At 52.6% G+C, this 16,912-nt stretch overlaps 1 protein-coding gene across 1 annotated transcript in view; it reads left to right on the top strand.

Annotated features, from left to right (window-relative positions):
* The first annotated feature begins 3,963 nt into the window (after positions 1–3,963).
* The window catches only part of ANKLE2 (ankyrin repeat and LEM domain containing 2), a 31,027-nt gene continuing 18,078 nt past the window's right edge, over positions 3,964–16,912 (top strand). The window contains exons 1-6 of the mRNA XM_079151790.1: positions 3,964–4,179; positions 9,472–9,945; positions 12,054–12,260; positions 13,246–13,439; positions 13,540–13,728; positions 16,445–16,567. Of these exons, the coding sequence (XP_079007916.1) occupies positions 3,999–4,179; positions 9,472–9,945; positions 12,054–12,260; positions 13,246–13,439; positions 13,540–13,728; positions 16,445–16,567 (1,368 nt within the window). The 5' untranslated portion in view covers positions 3,964–3,998. The remainder of the gene's footprint in view (positions 4,180–9,471; positions 9,946–12,053; positions 12,261–13,245; positions 13,440–13,539; positions 13,729–16,444; positions 16,568–16,912) is intronic.

The raw sequence follows: 16,912 nt of genomic DNA, 5'->3' as shown, positions 1-16,912 counted from the left end.
TGGGTCTCTCTCCTGTGGCTGCACTCTGATCAGCTCCAGGAGCCCGGGTCTGCTGACTGCTGTGCTGCAGTCAGTCTGACAAAAGGGCTGCAGTCCAGCCCTTTTCTGTGCCTTAACGTCCCTAAGTAGGAAGGTTGCACTGTTTCTGTATGGAGTGGCATTGCGGGGTTTTATGTGTTCAGAACTGTTTCCTGTTGTGTACGAAGTCGACAAGCATTTGCAGCACAGGCTAGTTGGCATGTTTCTCTTTAAGCCCCCCTACTTTGTTACACAGCTGCTCTGTGCTCCACCCTCTTACACAGTGAAGACTGTGGGAGTGGGCTCTGGGGGGCTGATGGGTACTACTTGCTGGCTTACAGTGGTGGGGGGGACTGTCAGGGATGGCCACATCCTACATGCCTACAGCTGCTGCCCAGTTCATCCTTATCAGTGGATTAATCTACTGATCGAGTCACCCTGAAACCAATCATGTCACCTGTAGAGATTCTTAACTGTCATGCATACGATCCCTTGGGGGTACTTCACGTCCAAATGGTGAGCAAGGCAGATGCTGATGAGAAGTGTGCTTCGACAGATCCCTTGCTTCTGGAAGCAGTGGGTGCCGTCAACCGTGTTGTCAAGAGCTGGGGATGCCGCTCAGGGGTAGAGCGCTTGCCTGGCACGCACAAGGAACGGGATTCAATCTCTAATACCGGTTTTGTTTTGTTTTTAACTTGACAAGCCATCTGTGCTGTGCTGTGCGATACCCTGTCGATACTCGCTCTTTGTGCGAGAGGCCTGTCACCATCTCCATTCCTGCCCTCGTGACCCCTAGGATGGCACAGACTTGAGCCTGGTCCACCACACACTGGCTAGTGATACCACTGCTGGTCATCAGTGACAAGTTCTTCCTCAAATACTGAAGTTGGAACATTAGAGAAGCACGCTGAGACAAGCCTATAACGCAGACTTCTCTCTGGATGGAGAAGGGGCCATGGCTGGTGTCCTGGTATCCCCAGAAGTGAGAGCACCTGCCCCTTTTAAAGTTCCTTTGTTCTCCCACTCTCTTCCCCTTATCTTTCTCCTTCCTGCCTACTTGACCAGGCCCAGCAGATGCTGGTGGGATGGCCACAGGGGTTGAGCAGGTGGGCTGGAAGGGCCAAGGTGGAGTGCTGGGCAGGAAGGAGCAGCAGCCTAGGGGCACTGCTCACCACCGTGAGCTCTGCCTGCACGTGCACTCCTGTGTGGTCCTGCCATCAGGACAACTCCAAGTCTGTCTGTCCACCCATAGACGACATTCCAGGTGTTTCCGGCTTGAGGCTATTAGAATAACTTAGCTATGGACATTTTTAAATGATCCTCTGTTGACTTCTATTTTCCTCACGGGTAAGTAGCTAGGGCTGCACTGTTGAGCCACAGGGAGGTGATCTTGGTCCACTGGTTGAGGGTTGGGGACTATAACAAAGTACCATAAGGTGTGTGGCTTAAATACAATAGAAACTTCTCAGTTCCTTTGGCTGGAAGTCCAGTATCAAGGCACTGGTACATGCAGGATCTGCTGAGGGCTGGCCTGGCCTGGTGGGAAAGGCTAGGGGTCTCAGGCTTCTTTTCTAAGGGCTTTAATCCTATTCATGAGGGCTCTGTCCTAGGATGTGATCACCTTCACTGGCCTAACATCCTAATACCATTAACATGGGGGTTAGGGTTTCAACATATTAAGTTGGGGGGATCTGAATATTCAGACAAAAGTGGAGTGGCATCTTTAAAGATTCTGCAAAGTGGCGATCTTGTTTTACACTCCCACTAGCAATGTCTGGGAATTCCAGACCTTTCATATCCTTATGAAATTTGATATTGTCATTCTATTAATTTTAGCTATTCTTGTAGGTATAAAGCAGTATCCACTGTTGTTTGTGTTTGGCAGTACCGGGAGTTACCAGGGATACTTTACCACTAAGCTACATCCCCAGTTTTTTGATTTTTCATTTTGGAACTGTTGGTGAGTTGCCCAGGCTGGCCTCAAACTTTGGATCCTTCAGTCTGAGCCTCTGCCCAAGTGGCTGGAACTACAGATATGCACAGAAGCACCTGGTTTCATTGTAGCTTTAAATCATGTTTCACTGTTTTCAAATTTACTGACTCTTTCTTCTTTGCTGTTCAATCAACTGTTAGTATGGTCCAGTGATTTTTTTTTTTTTTTAAATGTTTGTGCGCTACTCAGAATTGAACCCAGGGGGCTTCATTCCCAGGGTATTCCCCCCCAACTTTTTTTTTTTTTGCCGTGCAGGGGATTGAACCCAGGCAGGGCCTCGTGCTTGCAAGGCAAGCACTCTACCAACTGAGCTATATACCCAGCCCCCAACTTTTTTGTGAGACAGTATCTTGTCAAGCTGCTGAGGCTGGCCTTGAATTTGAGATCATGTCTCAGTCCACCCAGTTGCTGGAATTACAAGTGAGCATCACAGTGCCTGGCTCAGATTTTTTTTTTAATCAAGGACATCAATTACATTTAAATTTTCTTCCAGTAAACACACACACACACACACACACACACACACATATGCTGGGCATGATGGTACATGCCTGTAACCCAGCTAGTGAGGAGGCTGATATATACGCATATATGAAGTGAGGATGCAGCTCAGTAGTAAAGCACCCCTGGGTTGAATCCCCAGTAACACAGGCAAAAAAGTTGCTATATAAATCCTGCATGCACCTGAGCGGTTTGAGAAGCATGCAGTTGTGTGAACACTACAATGAGGATAAATGTTTCCACCAGGCCCCCCCAATTCCCTGTGCCCTCTGCTGCCACCTCTTCTGTTTTCTGCAATGGCGTGTCAGGCCCGCCCGGAGGCACGAGGGGCTGTCGGTGAACGGAAGCGACCGCAGCGGGGAGCGGCCTCTCCGCGCACGCACAGCGACGGGCATCTCCTTCGGAGCTCGCCGGAAAGTCTTCTCCACAACCGCGGGCTCCAGAGGCGGCCGTGGGGCGATGCCTGAGGGCCTGCACGCGGCTGTCCGCCCTCACGTGACCCGCCCTGGGGCGCAGGGACGCCGGGCCGTCCCGGTCCAGCCGTGAGCCGGGCCGGGCACCCTGCACGGCGGCCGCGGACGTCGCACCCGTCCCGCGAGCGTGGCCACTCACCCTTCCCCGCCGGCCCTCAGGTCGGGCTGCCACGTGGGCAGGGACCCCCGACGCCGCTCGCGCGCTCCCAGACCGGCGCCCAGACCGCTGGAGCGGCGCGAGGCTGGGTCGTCCCCCGGCGGCCGAGCGGGCGCTGCGTGCGGCCCCGCCCAGCCCGAGCGTGGCGGCCCGAGTCAGGCCCCGCCCAGCCCGAGCGCCGCGGCCCGAGTCAGGCCCCGCCCAGCCCGAGCGCCGCGGCCCGAGCCAGGCCCCGCCCAGCCCGAGCGCCGCGGCCCGAGCCAGGCCCCGCCCAGCCCGAGCGCCGCGGCCCGAGTCAGGCCCCGCCCAGTCCGAGCGCCGCGGCCCGAGTCAGGCCCCGCCCAGTCCGAGCGCCGCGGCCCGAGTCAGGCCCCGCCCAGCCCGAGCGCCGCGGCCCGAGTCAGGCCCCGCCCAGCCCGAGTCAGGCCCCGCGGCCGCCCGCACCGCTGCCCGAGTCAGGCCCCGCCCAGCCCGAGCGCCGCGGCCCGAGTCAGGCCCCGCCCAGCCCGAGCGCCGCGGCCCGAGCCAGGCCCCGCCCAGTCCGAGCGCCGCGGCCCGAGTCAGGCCCCGCCCAGCCCGAGCGCCGCGGCCCGAGTCAGGCCCCGCCCAGCCCGAGTCAGGCCCCGCGGCCGCCCGCACCGCTGCCCGAGTCAGGCCCGTGCCGCGACCCGACTCAGGTCCCGCGGCCGCCGGAGCGGGGGTCGCCACCCGGCTCCAGCCGCCCTGCGCGGGAGCCGCCGGCCGCGCGCAGCTCGCCCGCCTCCCGGAGCAGCGCGGCGCAGGCGGGGCGCGGACAGCCGGGGACCTAACTCGGCGCGGCGCCGCAGGACCCGCGCGGCTCGGCCGGGCGGTGGCGATGCTGTGGCCGCGGCTGGCGGCGGCCGAGTGGACGGCGCTGGCCTGGGAGCTGCTGGGCGCCTCGGTGCTGCTCCTCGCCGTGCGCTGGCTGGTGCGACGGCTGGAGAGGCGGCCGCGGGGCCTGGGCCCTGGCGCGACCCCTGCCCCGCCGCCCTGCGCGGCCGCGGCCCCGGGCCCAGGTGAGGCGCGTCGGACGGTGGGACGGCGGCCGGCGCGAACCGGGCGCTTCCCCGCGGGGCGGGACCCGTCGTGCCGACGCGCGGGGCCCTGCGTCCCGGGGGCGCGGCGCGGCCTGGGCCTTGCCGAGGCGGGCGCGGCGGGGCGGCCACCGGAGGCCCCGGTCCTCCGGGGCTGCGAGCGTGAAGCCGGACCAGGGTGCGGGCGCGGGACGAGGGCCTGCGGACCGGGGCCACGTACTGCGTGGGACGCTCTGTCGGGGTGGGGGTCCCGAACTAAGGGACCTAGGACGTTGGGGAGCAGCACTGACAGCGGCGCGGCGGCGCCGGGCTCCGGCCGGTGGGAGGCGATCCCGCTCGCCCCCTGCTGCAGCCACAGCGGGCGTCGGGTCGCGGGCTGGGGAAGCAACCGTGCTCAGGCACCAGGTGTGAGAGCTGGTGGACGGCCCGGGTGCTCGCCAGGTGTGAGAGCTGGTGGACGGCCCGGGTGCTCATTCAGGTATGAGAGCTGGTGGACGGCCCGGGTGCTCGCCAGGTGTGAGAGCTGGTGGACGGCCGGGTGCTCATTCAGGTGTGAGAGCTGGTGGACGGCCTGGGTGCTCACCAGGTGTGAGAGCTGGTGGACGGCCCGGGTGCTCACCAGGTGTGAGAGCTGGTGGACGGCCGGGTGCTCATTCAGGTGTGAGAGCTGGTGGACGGCCGGGTGCTCGCCAGGTGTGAGAGCTGGTGGACGGCCCGGGTGCTCATTCAGGTGTGAGAGCTGGTGGACGGCCGGGTGCTCACCAGGTGTGAGAGCTGGTGGACGGCCGGGTGCTCATTCAGGTGTGAGAGCTGGTGGACGGCCGGGTGCTCGCCAGGTGTGAGAGCTGGTGGACGGCCCGGGTGCTCATTCAGGTGTGAGAGCTGGTGGACGGCCCGGGCGCTCACCAGGTGTGAGAGCTGGTGGACGGCCGGGTGCTCGCCAGGTGTGAGAGCTGGTGGACGGCCTGGGCGCTCGCCAGGTGTGAGAGCTGGTGGACGGCTGGGTGCTCATTCAGGTGTGAGAGCTGGTGGACGGCCCGGGTGCTCACCAGGTGTGAGAGCTGGTGGACGGCCCGGGCGCTCATTCAGGTGTGAGAGCTGGTGGACGGCCCGGGTGCTCGCCAGGTGTGAGAGCTGGTGGACCGCTCGGGTGCTCATTCAGGTGTGAGAGCTGGTGGACCGCCCGGGTGCTCATTCAGGTGTGAGAGCTGGTGGACCGCCCGGGTGCTCATTCAGGTGTGAGAGCTGGTGGACCGCCCGGGTGCTCATTCAAGTGCGAGAGCTGGTGGACGGCCCAGGTGCTCACCAGGTGTGAGAGCTGGGTAGACTGCCCGGGTGCTCATTCAGGTGCGAGAGCTGGTGGACGGCCTGGGTGCTCGCCAGGTGTGAGAGCTGGTGGACGGCCCGGGTGCTCACCAGGTGTGAGAGCTGGTGGACGGCCCGGGTGCTCATTCAGGTGTGAGAGCTGGTGGACGGCCCGGGTGCTCATTCAGGTGCGAGAGCTGGTGGATGGCCCGGGTGCTCACCAGGTGTGAGAGCTGGTGGACCGCCCGGGTGCTCATTCAGGTGCGAGAACTGGTGGACGGCCCAGGTGCTCACCAGGTGTGAGAGCTGGGTGGACCGCCCGGGTGCTCATTCAGGTGCGAGAGCTGGTGGACGGCCTGGGTGCTCGCCAGGTGTGAGAGCTGGTGGACGGCCGGGTGCTCATTCAGGTGTGAGAGCTGGTGGACGGCCCGGGCGCTCGCCAGGTGTGAGAGCTGGTGGACGGCCTGGGCGCTCATTCAGGTGTGAGAGCTGGTGGACCGCCCGGGTGCTCATTCAGCTGTGAGAACTGGTGGACGGCCCGGGTGCTCGCCAGGTGTGAGAGCTGGTGGACCGCCTCCAGTTCTCGTTCAGCACTACCTAGTGCCCGAGTGAAGCTGTTGGGGAGGCTGTGCCAGGTCCTGATCTGCTTTTCCATGGGAAGATCTGGAGAAATCTCAAGTCCTGAGTGCATGCACAGTGGTCAGCTATAAGGCTGGATATTCCTGTCAGGTCCTCGACCAGGCTTGGGGGTTGTTTAGTGGAACACTCGCTTGGCCCTCTTGACCTGCTGCCTGTGTATATGACTTCTTTGCCTCTGCCTCCTCTCCTGCAGTCCAGTGCTAGCCAGGCTGTGCACTCTGCATTCATCAGGGTGGCATTTTACTCACATGCACACGCTGCCCCAGCCAAGTCTGATGTCTTCCTGAAAGATAAGAATTGCTTAAGTACTGATAGAAACTTGGCAGTAAATAGCTGATGACAGTCCACTTTAAAACCAGAGGGCTAAAGGGGTGCTGAGAGGTAATTTTTATTTCTCAGGTACTGGCTTTGCAATTGAAGAAAGAGGCCCCAGGAGGGTCAGGATCCTGCTGAGCAGTAACCAGATGGGATGCAGGCCTGTGGACACTGGAACCAGTGCCCTATATCCTGTTGAAACTTACCTTCTCTCATCCCCTTAAGGAGGTATCAGGGGCATCTTTAATAAGTGGAACCCTGATTATCCATTTACACTCTAAACTATCACAAAGACACAGCCTGATCAGGAACCAGATACTGAAGAGAATAGTATGTCTGGGTAGTAGGGTGTACAGCTAAGAGGTGGGAGTCTGAGTGTCTTTTTTTAAATTAAAAAAAAAAAATGGGGGCAGGGAAATTGTGCAGGTGCAGTGGTGAACATCTATAATCCCAGCAGTGGAGAGACTGAGGTAGGAGGACAAGGAGTTCAAAGTTTGTGTTTTTTTTGTTTGTTTGTTTTTTGTGATAAAGTAATGCACATGGTCTGTCCCACTGGATCTGACAGTGACAAATTAAATTTGTTTTAAAACGCCAGCTACAGTATTAAGATGTTAAGGAACATGGACTTAATCATTCAGAATGAGTACTTAATGTACTAGAGAGTCAGAATAGAAACAAAATGTACAGCTACTAACATTCCTACTTAGAGACACAGGGGTCTGCTTCTATGTATAGAGAAACTCAGGAACTGGCTACCAGTCAGGGTGAGGGGACCAGGTGGAAGGGAAGGTTTTTACTTTTAGAAACGTGTGTTGTTTTTAAAACTTTGTTTCATTTTGAAGTGTATCGGGTATATAAAAACTACAAAGATAGTACAAACCAACTAAACTCTTGTGAAAAGATGTTCAGCGGTGCTAGCTGGTTGGGAAATACAAGTTAAATCTGAAATGAGATATCACTACACACATAGTGGAATGGCTAAAATAAAAAAAATATGGGTAGTTCCAAAATGGCAGAGATGTGAAGAAGCTGGGTCCCCTGTGCTGCTGATGAGTATTCAGTAGTACGGTTCCTTTGGGGTAGACTGGCAGTTTCTCCAGAAAGTTAAACCTGCCCTGCACTCCTGAACATTTGTCCTAGAGAACTGAATACTTACTCTCACACAAAAATCCATATGTGATTTGTAATTGTCCAAGGCCAAAAAGAACCCAGATGTCCCTCAGGGGACGAATGGTCTAATAAACTGGCATGTTCACACCCAGGGGTGGGCCTCAGCAGGGCCACTGCATGATCTGGGTGGGCCTCGGCTGTGGTACTGAGTGAGGAAGGCCACTCTCAGAAGGTCTCTGCCGTGTGGTCTGCTACGTAACATTCTTAAAGTGCGATACTTGGTGATAGAGAGCAGCTGGTCGCCAGATCCTGGGACAATGGGCAAGACTGAATGTCACCAGGAGAGATCTTGGTGATCGAGGGGCAGGTTCTTATGGTGGTAATACACAAATCTATACATGTGGTAGACTTTTGTGACATTTTGCACCAAGACTCATTTAAAAAAAAAAAAAAAAAAAAAAAAAAACAGTGCCTGCAGAGTTGGTGAGGTCAGTTTCCTGGCGTTGATGCCCCGGAGTTATGCAAAGTGTCAGCCTTAGGGAGAAGCTGGGTGAGTGATGAGTCCACAGGATCTTCCTATATGATTCTTGTAACTTCTTATGAGTCTACGATTATTTGAAAATAAAAAGTGAAAATAACATTTAGATTCCTTAAATGTTAGTATCTTAGATGAGCAGATACAAGTATGAAAACCAGTAAATTAACGCTGATGGGTCACTATCATCCAATCTACAGACCTAGCTCAATTTCTCATGTCTTTGTCCAAGACCAGTGAGGTCATACTGCTTCCTCCAATTCCAGTGTAGCAACCCTGAGTCATTCTAGCCAAGGGTCAGCAAATCGTGGCCCCCACCTGTCTCATGAGTGAAGAGTCCCTGGAGCACAGTCTTGCCCTTTCCTTCGCTTGTCACCGTGGCTGTTCTTGACTGTTGGAGAGGCTCTATGGCTAGCACACCTTGGGTGCCTTCTCACTGGCCCTTCCAGGAGTGGTTGACTGCTCCCTCCCTTTCTCTGTCAGTAAGAAGCCTGTCTCTCATCAGCCACAGTCTGTTCCAAAGTGTACATAAAATAGTCCCACAGTGCCCCCTACACCACTGTGGAACACCCCCTGGCCACAGTGCCGCTTGTCTTTGGAGTTCATGGCCACCATGCTATCTTCAAGAGTTACCTGAGTTGGTTCCCCCCACTCTCACGTTATCCATTTGCAATATTAGGTTCATTTGATTTGTGTTCTATATGGGCATCTCCATCATCTTTTCATTTGTTTACTTAATTCTTGAGTGTGAGAATCACAGACATGTTTCTGAAAGTAAAAACCTTCCCTTCCACCTGGTCCCCTCACCCTGACTGGTAGCCAGTTCCTGAGTTTCTCTATACATAGAAGCAGACCCCTGTGTCTCTAAGTAGGAATGTTAGTAGCTGTACATTTTGTTTCTATTCTGACTCTCTATACATTAAGTACTCATTCTGAATGATTAAGTCCATGTTCCTTAACATCTTAATACTGTAGCTGGCGTTTTAAAACAAATTTAATTTGTCACTGTCAGATCCAGTGGGACAGACCATGTGCATTACTTTATCATATTCTCCTTATAGCCTAAGGACAGAGTTATTGTCACACCATTTTGTAGGTGAGGAAGCTGAGGCTAAGTGTCGTAGTGACTTGCCCAGGCTTGTGGCAGGTGGAGTAAGGAAGGTGGTGCAGTTCTGTCGAGGCTTACCTGCCTGCAGAGACCAAACCTCCCTCAGACCGTCAGTCAGCCCAAGTTTAAAATGTAGCTTTAGAGGTAAGGGCACATTGTGTGAAAAGTGGGACCTACTCAGGAATTGAGAGCATGCTAAGCATGCACTTTGCTACTGAGCTACCCCTCAGCCCAGCAAGTTGACTTGTTATTTTGGACCTAGGTGATGTGACAATGGATGCTGTGTTGGCTCAGTTAAAACTCCTGAGTCCAGATGACCTCAGAGAAGAAGTTATCAGAGCTGGATTGAAATGTGGCCCCATTACATCAACCACAAGGTTCATTTTTGAAAAGAAACTGGCTCAGGCTCTTCTAGAGCAACGTGGAGTGCTGCCTTCCTCTCTTCCGGACCTCAGAGGGACAGCCGCCGCAGCACTCAACCAGGACACACCGAGGACTCTGCCATCTGCTGGAGGAAGCCCGACGCTGCAGGCCAGTTTTTCTGAAGACAGAGATTTTGGTTACAGTGTGGGCTTGAATCCCCCAGAGGAGGAAGCTGTGGCATCCAAGGCACACCCAGAGCCCCTCAGTGCCTCCCTCAGGATTGACACCCATCAGGCTAGATTGACACCCTCTAAGGAGCCATCCCTGTACTATGGAGTGTGCCCAGTGTATGAGGACGGCCCAGTGAGAAATGGTAATGGGGCCATCATCATGGGGGTGCCCTGAAAATTCAGTTACAGATAAAAAAAAAAACTGCCCTACAACCTCAACACCCAAGGTTAACCATTGTTAGCATATGTTACCTGAGTTTTTTGCAAATGTGTGAAAGATTTTAAATGTTAGGAAAACAGGATTCTATGAGATATGCTTGACTAACAAGTGCTAATTGGCTTGCTACCTCTTGGTAGGAACTTGGATCCATCATCTTCCCCTGCTTTCTTAACCTGTTATAACCTCAGTGCCTTGTAAGTTAATGAATGTAAATGGCCAACAAGAGTTTAAATTTTTAAAATGAAAGAACAGTTATTTTAAACAAAACAAAACAGTGGAAAAAAACAAGAACTCAGTGTTAATTGGAACATCCAATTGCACACTATTGTTGTTGTTATTATGCAGTCATTTGTGGTGATACCCAAGAATAGGATATTAGTTAAATCTGTTTTGCACCTTGAGTAGAATGGAATGTTATTCAACTCTAAGATGTTTTGAAAGAAGACAGTAACATTGAGAGTGGTCATTATGCACTTTCTATTTATTTTTAATCCTGATTATTTAAAAGTTACTTGCAAAAAACCTCATAATGTATATATTATGTTTACAGTATGCATGGTAAAGGTGAAATTTCTCTCCTCCCCACCTAGATCTACTTGATAGACATACCACTGAACTGCTTTCCTGTGTTGCATCTGACCTTTTTCTAACATATTTTGATATATAAATTTATGTTTAATATAAACGTACATATATGTGTGTTATATATATATGTATATGCGTGTGTGTGTATATATATATATATATATATATTTTTTTTTTTTTTTTAATAAAAATGTGAAGTATAAATGCAGGCCAGAAGGTATGGGTTTGTGAAACTTAGAAAGCTTCTGCCCTCTGAGATTCATTATGCTGTCTCAAAAATGGAAAATGGGGTCTTGTTTTCATTCAGTCAGCTACACTGCATGCCACACTGAACCACACTGTATGCTCCTGAATGTTCCATGGTTTCTGAGGGAACCTGTCTTATTTAGGTTGCAGTCTACTTGTATTTGATGTTTGTTTGTCAAGTAAGTTGGCCATTTTCATCAAGCAGTGGGCATTCTTCTGTTTTATTGGTCATGAATTTTTTCTCCTGATCTGTCATTTGTATTTTATTTATTTATAATAGCCTCGTGCAAAACTTGATTATGGCGGTTTCCCTATAGAACTATATTTTCATGTAATTTGAATACCTTTCTTCATGATTTGGTTCTGTTTTTTCCTTTCTTTCTTGAGATTGATCCCAGAGGTGCTTCTTACTGAGCTGTACCCCGAGCCCTTTTTTTCATTTAAGGCAGGGTCTTGCCGAGTTGCTGACTCCAGCCCTGAGTTCGGGTCCTCCTGGCACAGCGTTCCTGGTTGCTGGGAAAGTAGGCGTGTGTCACCACACCCAGCTCCCTTTTCCTTCATGGGTTCCATTTTATGGATGGTTTCTTGGCATGCTCAGAAATGCATTTTCCATCCAAAATTATACTCAAATTCTCTTAGATTTTTGGATGATGTTTTCACAATTTTTTTCTTTTTTAAACACCAGGGATTGAACTCAAGGGCGCTTAACCTCTGAGACACATCCCCAGCCCTTTGTATTTATTTTTACTTTGAGACAGGCTCTTGCTAAGTTGCTTAGGACCTCACCAAGTTGCTGAGGGTGACCTTGAACTTGTAATCCTCCTGCCTCAGCCTCCTGAGCTGCTGGGATTGCAGGTGTGTGCCACTAGGCCCTGTCATTTTCATAATTTTTAAATTCTTTAATTTAGATCTTTAGTAGTGAAGTTCATATTTTGGAACAGCGTAGTATCTTTGGGTATGAAGTTACGTGACAGATGTACAGTATCATGTGGTTCATACAGATATGTATGACCAGACTCACTAGCTTGGCTCTCTTTGCTAGCTAAGGGTCTCTTTCAAGATTAGAAGTCTGAACTGTGAATGTGAGCGTGAATCAGGAGACTGGAAACAACCGTTGAGTCGACTGTTGGCCCAAGGTGCAGTCAAGCCACAGAGCTCCAGTTTCTTGTTGCTAATTGTCCTGTTGCTTTTCCCACCCAGAAAAGATCCATGTTTATGAAGATAAAAAGGAGGCATTGCAAGCTGTCAAAATGATCAAAGGGTCCCGATTTAAAGCTTTTCCAACCAGAGAAGATGCGGAGAAATTTGCTAAAGGGATTTGTGACTATTTCCCTTCTCCAAGCAGAGCCTCGTCACCACTGTCCCCCGTGCGGGCAGCACCGCTCTTCAGCAGTGGTGGGCTGAAAGGTAAACCATGTTACTGTCAGGATCCCCCAAGATGCCTCTCACCCTCTTTCTGGGGCACCTTACTCTTGCCATTTGTGGGAGAAGTCTGGTGTGAGCGGAGACCCTTGCAGTGGGGCAGCAAAGGGGGAGGGTCTCAGGGTTTGGTTTGGGAAGGGAGGGTGGGGTCTGGAGGCCCAGTGGACTGGGAAGCCACCTGGGGTCTGGAGTGGACAAGCCAGGACTTAGGCAAGAGGAGTGCAGTTGCCCCTCCCTTCTGTCCTTTGTCTCCACCTGCTGCGGGCTGGGTTCAGGGTCTCTCTAATGCTGAGATCAGTCTGCACACCCATCTAAAGCTTCCCCTGCTTCTAGGAGCTACAAGACAGGCTCCCCTGAGAGAGCCAGAAATCTGACCACCTACGCCCTGTTCAGAGATGGGATCTGTTTGAGAGGCCTGGCCTCAGCTCTCATTCCCTCCTTGGCTTTGGTCCTCTCTCCTGTGCATTTGTCTGGGCTTCCCCGCTGGCTGTATTGTGGAGGGAAGTAGCCCTGTCAGGGAGGGCAACTTCGATCCAGGACCTGTCTGCTGCCCATTCTCTGTTACCTTGCTTAGCCTTACACAGTCCCTTCCTCACAGTTGTGAAAGTTCAGCTGAAGGAAGTCACTTTGGACCATCTCAGGTGTTGTGATTAGACCCATGGAAACCACACATGGGGCCCCCTTTTTGGGAATTGTTGCGAGCTGGAGATCACAGCAGTGCAAGGATGCTGATCCCACTCCACCTGCCAGGCTGACCTGTTAGTCATTCACTGTGTGTCCAGAGTGCACTGCATGGTGCCTCCCTCACAGGGCCACTCCTGGCTGAGGGCAGAGCACCCACAGCTTACCTTGCTCCTCGCCCGTCTCTCCTGGGGGCTGCCATGCTGCCTGGGAGGTTGCGCCTCGGCACAGCAGACTGGTGAGGAGGTGTGGTGAGTAAGGGTCCTTCGCTTGTGTGTCCCGATGGCAGATGGTCTGTGCTTATCTGACTCAGAAACAGTGAACAAGGAGCGAGCCAACAGTTACAAAAACCCCCGCACACAGGACCTCACTGCCAAGCTGCGGAAAGCTGTGGAGAAGGGGGAAGAGGACACCTTCTCTGACCTCATCTGGAGCAACCCCCGGTATCTGATTGGCTCAGGAGACAACCCCACCATTGTGCAGGTGAGCGAGCGTTCATTTTCCCTCCTGCCGTGTGGTCACTGCGCTTGTGACCAAGACCGTGTGATGTGGATGGGGCTGGCAACGTGGAGTTTTCTTTCAGGAAGGGTGTAGGTACAATGTCATGCATGTTGCTGCCAAAGAGAATCAGGCTCCTGTCTGCCAGCTGACGTTGGAGACGCTGGAGAACCCCGAGTTCATGCGGCTCATGTACCCCGACGACGACCAGAGCATGCTGCAGAAGCGCATCCGCTACATCGTGGACCTGTATCTGAACACCCCAGACAAAGTGGTGAGTGCTCCTCAGCCTCAGGCAGACTTGCACTCCCCCGTGTGATGCTCCCTGTCTTTCTGCATTGCACCAGTGTGCTGGGCCTTGGAGAGCGAGCAGCAGGTACTTAGGAGGTGTGGTTGTGAAAGCAAGGCCCTTCCCACAGGAGCCTCCCAGAGGCGGGCGGTGGCATGGCCGGGTGTGCCTGCCATGGAGTGAAGGGAGCTTTCCGGCCTTGTGTTCTGGTGTCCTGTGTGTGTCCTCTGCGTTCTCACTGAATGTTGTGTGAGGAGTATTTCCTGTGGGGTCAAAAAATTCCAAAGGCACAAATTCTGCTGACCCTGTAAAGTGTAAGGAGAGTTCTTGAAATGAGTTTATCTACATGAGAACTCCAGTGGTAGGCTAGAGGCTGTAACTCAGCAAAGCCTGGTGGCGGGAGTGTCGAGGCTAGAGCGGCAGAAGTACGCCTTGTGCAGACTCTCCCCTGTCGCTGTTCCCGGAGTGATGCAGCGTGACAGCTGGTAATGTGTTTACATCGCCTTGGGTATCACAAGTGAGTAGAGATTGTGTGCTGTTTTATATAAGGACTTAGCATCTAAAGGTTCTGGTGTCTTTTGGGGAGGACCAATCTCATGAGGCCATCCAAGTCACACTACTCCAAGTCACAATATCATAGATAGTTACCAAAAAAGCAGTAGTAAACATGGAACAGGAAAGAATGGGTAGGACAAAAGTGTGTTGGTCTAGGAATAAACTGAGCAGTGGCATCATGTCTGGGTAGTGCCATCCACAAGCAAATCTTCACAGGTATGATTGGACTGTGTCCTACAGAAAATACCTATTAGTTTTTTTTATTTGTGATATTAGGAATCAAACACAGGACTCCACACAAGCATTGTGTCACTGAGTTACACTCCAGCCCTTTTACTTTAATTTAATTTTATTTTGGGACCGGATTTTCCTAAGTTGCTGAGGCTGACCTTGGACTTGGCGATCCTTCTGTTTCAGCCTCCCAGGTAGCTAGGGTTATAGGTGTGGCCACTGTGCTGAGCTACCTGTTTGTTTCTTAAGGGTTATGCAAAACTCATAGAAAATTTTTTATCTGTGTTACAACTAATAGTAAGAGCAAGCCGTGGTGGCACGTGGTAATAATCCCAATGACTAGGGAGGCTGAGGCAGGGGGATCACAAGTTCAAGGCCAGCCTCAGCAACTTAGCAAGACCCTAAGCAACTTAGTGATACCCTGTCTCAAAATAAAAAATAAAAAGGGCTGGGGTGTGGCTCAGTGGTTAAGCATCCCTGGGTTCAATGCCTAATACCAAAAAAAAAAAGGTAAGAAATTATTTCATAGTTTAGCAAGAAAGTTAGCTTGTTGAGTGTTGAAATTAGATGTTTCAGGGCGCAGTCTTTTAGCATGACCCTAAAAGTAGGAAAGGCCTGATTATTTAGAAAGTCATGAGCCTGCTAGCAAGCAGCTCACTGGGGACGTGGCAGTAACATGCAGAGCTCGGTGGGTCACAAGATGTGGGGAGAGCACGTAGCTGCAGCACCTGGCAGGGCAAGGGGAGAGCTGGGGATCCAGGGTAGAGAGCCTGTGTGGTCCCGTCATGCCCAGCTCCTCGGAAGGCAGCAGGAGGGACTGTCCTGTTGTGTGGCAGAGGTGAGGGGTCCTGGAACCAAGTGTTCTGGGTAGGTGTGAACCAGGAGAGGCCCAGGGGTTGGGAGGTGGCACCAACCCTCAGCTGCTTCTGGGACACTGTGTGCTCACCCGTTGACTGGCTGCTGCAGAGCCAGCACGGGGTGGCAGTGGCAGATGGTGGAGGGTCTGTGACTCTGGTCCTTGACTGAGAAAGCAGGCTAATTCCCACCAAGAAGACAGGGTGCCATGGAAGGGTGCCACGAGGACCAGGGGACTCTCCAGCAGGGGACAGGGTGTGTGGAGAGGTGCTGGTGAGGACTGTGCAGTCGTCCTGACCTTTGTAATAAATGAAGTGCTCTTAAGGAGTCTGTGTGGAGCTGACAGAGGATGTTTGCTCTTCTCATATCTCTCAGGTCTCACGTCCAGAGACAGAAGCTGAGTGTGTGCAGGGAGTGGGGCCCAGGAGCCTCTTGCACCCCGTGCCAGAAGCAAGGGCCTGGTGTTCTTGGGGGCGATGGGGACTGACACTTCAGAGCCAGCGCTGACCTCTGGTGATGCAGGGTCTGGAGAGGTGTGCGTTCGCTGCTTCTAGAGCTTCCTCTGCACATCCCAGAAGGGTGCCAGGAGACGCTTGGCCTTGTGCACCTCAGTTGGGGCATCGTGCTAGTCCTAGGCCCGCTGACCTGTGGGTGACCTAAAAAGTGCCTAGAGATAAGGGGTGGGGGCCGTGGAGCTGTGAGAGGGCAGGGCAGTGGGAGCCTGGCTTCCACCACAGCGGCATCGGAGCCTCAGGCGGCGTGGTGATGCTCGGTGGCCTGGAGGCAGTAGTAAGAGAGACTGTTTCCTGTGTAGTCCTCCAGCGGACAGCTGTCCTTGAGTGTAGGACACTCCACGGGCCTTGCTCTAATCTGGTCATGCCTTCCTGGCTCAGGATCTGGCATAGGGTGGGTGTGTATACTAGCATGCCAAGTGCTTGTCAACTTCAAGGGCGACGTCTTTTGTGGTCTCTGGTTTTGAGGCTTTTTTTTGGTAATACCTATTTCACCTAACAACTGTATTAAAAAGCTGAATAATTATACTTCTTTGCACTTCTTACAGGGCTATGATACACCTTTGCACTTTGCTTGTAAGTTTGGGAATGTGGATGTGGTCAATGTACTTTCTTCACACCCTTTGATTGTGAAAAACCCAAGAAATAAATATGGAAAAACACCTGAAGATGTAAGTAATTCTTAAAACACAATTACTCTGTAGTGCCAGAAATAAAATAAAATCTGGGTGTTTTGGTGCCCACCTGTAGTCCCAGTGACCCAAAGACTGAAGCAGGGAATAACAAATTCAAGACTGGCCTGAGCAATTTAGAGAGATCCTGTCAAAATAAAAACATACATAAAAAAAAATTAAAAATAGAAAAGGGTCTGGTGTGGTTGCTCACACCTATAATCCCAGCAGCTCAGGAGGCTGAGGCAAGAGGATGGCAAGTTCAAAGCCAGCCTCAGCAACTTGGTGAGACACTGTCTCGAAATAAAAAATAAAAAGGGCTGGGGATGCAGCTCAATGATTGAG

This window comes from Sciurus vulgaris (assembly GCF_902686455.1).
Source record: "Sciurus vulgaris genome assembly, chromosome: 8".
In the NCBI taxonomy this organism is placed as follows: domain Eukaryota; kingdom Metazoa; phylum Chordata; class Mammalia; order Rodentia; family Sciuridae; genus Sciurus; species Sciurus vulgaris.
The sequence above is the reverse complement of the archived record's forward strand: the minus strand, read 5'-3'. Positions and strand labels throughout refer to the sequence as shown.